The sequence below is a fragment of the Orycteropus afer genome, unplaced genomic scaffold (assembly GCF_000298275.1).
Source record: "Orycteropus afer afer isolate SDZICR_OR568_19922 unplaced genomic scaffold, OryAfe1.0 scaffold00054, whole genome shotgun sequence".
Taxonomy (NCBI): Eukaryota; Metazoa; Chordata; class Mammalia; order Tubulidentata; family Orycteropodidae; genus Orycteropus; species Orycteropus afer.
Window position 1 is genome coordinate 4023532 of NW_006921641.1, and position 3262 is coordinate 4026793.

At 34.7% G+C, this 3262-nt stretch overlaps 1 protein-coding gene across 1 annotated transcript in view; it reads right to left on the reverse strand.

Annotated features, from left to right (window-relative positions):
* Positions 1-1453: 1453 nt before the first annotated feature.
* Positions 1454-3262, reverse strand: part of SLC30A6 (solute carrier family 30 member 6) — a 62069-nt gene continuing 60260 nt past the window's right edge. Inside the window, exon 13 of the mRNA XM_007938797.2 lies at positions 1454-1954. Within this exon, the coding sequence (XP_007936988.2) occupies positions 1454-1954 (501 nt within the window). The remainder of the gene's footprint in view (positions 1955-3262) is intronic.

Below are 3262 nucleotides of genomic sequence, written 5' to 3' on the forward strand. Positions count from 1 at the left end.
CCCTCACCATGCAAATGTTACTTTGGACATGGTCACTTATTACCACAAAATGACTATAATTCTGCTTGTCAGAGGCAACTTCTTAGATGCTGGCTATTCCACTGTGAGGAAATAGGATTTGGAAGTGTTGCTCATATTTAAAAGACAACTTGACTGAAGAAACTGTTGCAAATTTTACAAAAACAGAAATTCCTGGATAGCTGGTCAACAGCTGAGAAAGTCATAAATCTCTAGGAGCACTGGATTCTAGAATTGTGTTGTATCTACTCTCAAATTCCCTTTCTCAAAACTGTAGTCACACAATTCATGATGAAATGAATAAACCTCATAGGAAGGTAATTTGTGACTGCTAGTTGCTATACTTTTTGTAATACATATCTATAATCTGCATTTGGAAAACAATCCAAATAAAATAATCTACATGATCCTCATACTTCCTGACAGTTAACCATCACTATTTCTGACAAAGCAAAACATAAAAAAGTTAGAAACTGCCTGCTGCAGACCCAACCATACTGTATACTATAAGGTCCTTATGTTATATACTGTAAACTCAAATTTGTTTATGCAATTCTGAAAAGATACCACATTCCATACGATGTATGGAATTTCATATATTTTGATAACATATTTGATATTTTGGTAATAAATGTTTTTAAATCAAATAATAAAAAGTTGACAAAAAAAAGAGATAAATTCCATTATTAGGTCAGAATTCAGTTAAACATAAGATAGGAAACCTGGTATTCTTTCACTGCACACCACCAGAGGATTTGGTACTCATTTCACCAAAATAAAACAATGAGAACCAGTAACTATTTACAAATGATATTAAAATTTTCTAATGAGAAAAATTAAAAAAAAAAAACCCTGATAATTATAATTTTCGAAATTTGTTAGATACTAGAATATGTTCTAAAATGTCTAATTAAAAAAGGTTTGCCTTTACTTTGCAAGACATATTCTGGAAGCCCTCAAGAAAAAGTATAGCAATTAAGTTTGACAAGCCATAAAACTGACCTGTACTTTCACAATAAACTTTTTTTCTCTTTCCTAAAATGTGTTACTTATTCAAGAAGCATGTTTATAAATTTCACTGAAGAAAATACTGCATTATTAATTATGTGACAGGGTCCACACTACCAGGTGGGTCTCTTAAAAAGCTAATGTCCATATGGCAGTCAATTACAAAAGTGCAGATAGCAAAATTCAAATTTAGAGAAACACGCTTTCAAAAGCAAGCTTATTTAAAGCCTATTACATTTAGAAGGATCTCATTGCCCCAAGTACATTGTACAAAAATATAGCTTCATAGGTTTCATGAAATGTGAATAAGATTACTATCTCTAACATTTACAGTAAATGATTGAACAGTCAATGCAAAGCTAGGGAACAATAAATCAGAGGTCAAGAAGTCAAAATTCCTCACAAAAATAAATTAAAATAGAGTGCATTAAGGTCTTGGTTGTCCAATTCTATTGTTAGTTCCATATTTACTTGGTATATTTATAAGACCAGTCCTGAATCCTTGGGTTGCTCCAATTCCTGCAGCTCCAAGTCCTTGATTAAGCATGCTGCTATACGGTGTATATCCATGATTAAGACCCAATCCATAAGGTTTTGTTTGTGTGTTTAAAAGAATTACTGGACTCACATTTTTTCCAGGGGTGTTAAATGAAAATTCTGGAGGCGGACTACTAGGTTTAGCTGGGGTGGATGTGACAGGATTCAAATCTTCAGTACTCTTTAAAGAAGGGATTGGGATGATGTGATGATCTGAAAAGTTTAGGACATTGGCTGAAACAGGCCCAGACAGTAAGGCAGGCCTAATCCAATCATCCTTGAAAATCTGAACGGTCAGCGTAGACACCAGAGTGTACAGCCTGTTGGTCACGTGAGCAAGAACCATTTGTTCATTTGCATCTCGTCGAATTCTTACATGCACTGATCCAGCCTAAAAGGGGCAAAATCATAAGAAAGACTGCTCAGAATTTTACTATTGAAAATTTCATTAGAAATGAGTATTTTATTCATGTTTTGATTTTAACAGTACTTGGCATTTCCTTTAAAACAAGAGAAAGCTTAATGTTGTGACATTTCTTAAAGACTACTTACTAGTGATTATCAAAATGAAAGCTAATGAAATAATTTGTGACCAAACAAAACGTGATTCTTTAAAAAACATTTCCTGATTCTCTACTAAGGGCTAAGCATGCTGAAAAAAATATAAACAGAAAAAAGAAGAAATTATAATCCATGTAGGAGAAAGACAGGCATATTATAACACAAGGGAGACTATAAATGAAGTATATAAAAATATACTGGAAGGGCTGAAAGGTAGGTATTCCGATTGGGAAAGATTTCAAAGGAAGATGGTATTTGATCTAGGGTTGATGATTAACTGGAATTTTAAAATGTGGAGACAGGCATTCCAAGCTGAGGAAACAACAATTAAATTCATGGCATATTTGGCCAAGAATAAGTAATAATACTAATACATAAAGAAATATAAATATTTCAGGAGGAAATGAAGGAGAGGGAGGAAAAGAAAGAAGGAAATATGGTTAAACAGATTATCAGAGGGCTCTAAAAATTGTGAGTTTTAATTTTAACAGCCGCAATATAACAGAAGTAAAATAATCAGTTTCAGGGGGAAAAAACGTAGCCATGGCTGACTGGTAGAAAATGAGCGTAAGAATCCAGGTTAGAAATGAAGGTTAAGCGAGGGCAAGCAGAGTGGGATCAGGAAGGGACAGATGGATTCTTGATAATTCACGGGCAGAAGTGGGAGGATTTGACAGCTAACTGGATGCAATGAATTTAAGAGATTTATACTCATCAAAGATGATCTCAACGTTTCTAGCCTGGGTTATTAGGATGCTAGGGAGCACCAGACATTACAATACAAGGAGTGGCTGGTACGTTTGAACTACCAGCCTTCTGGTTAGCAGGCAAATGCCTCAGGCACTGTGCCACCAGAGCTCCCTTAGAAATCAAAGTAAGTACAATATATGGGAAGCATATCTGAGAATGAGCTGGAACAAAGTCTCCTATGATTATGGTGCATGCATTAATCTATGGTTTTTGAGACAACTCTTTTGGGCAACTCAAAGGCTTGTTTCATTAATTTCCTGGGTTTTAACTATTTTATGTAGGTATGGTTTCTAGGTTTCCAAGTGTGAGTAGTTGAGATCATTGCATTCTTGTGTTTATAAGGTAGGTACTGAAACAAGGCGGGCTTGTGCTTACTCACTGATCTGCA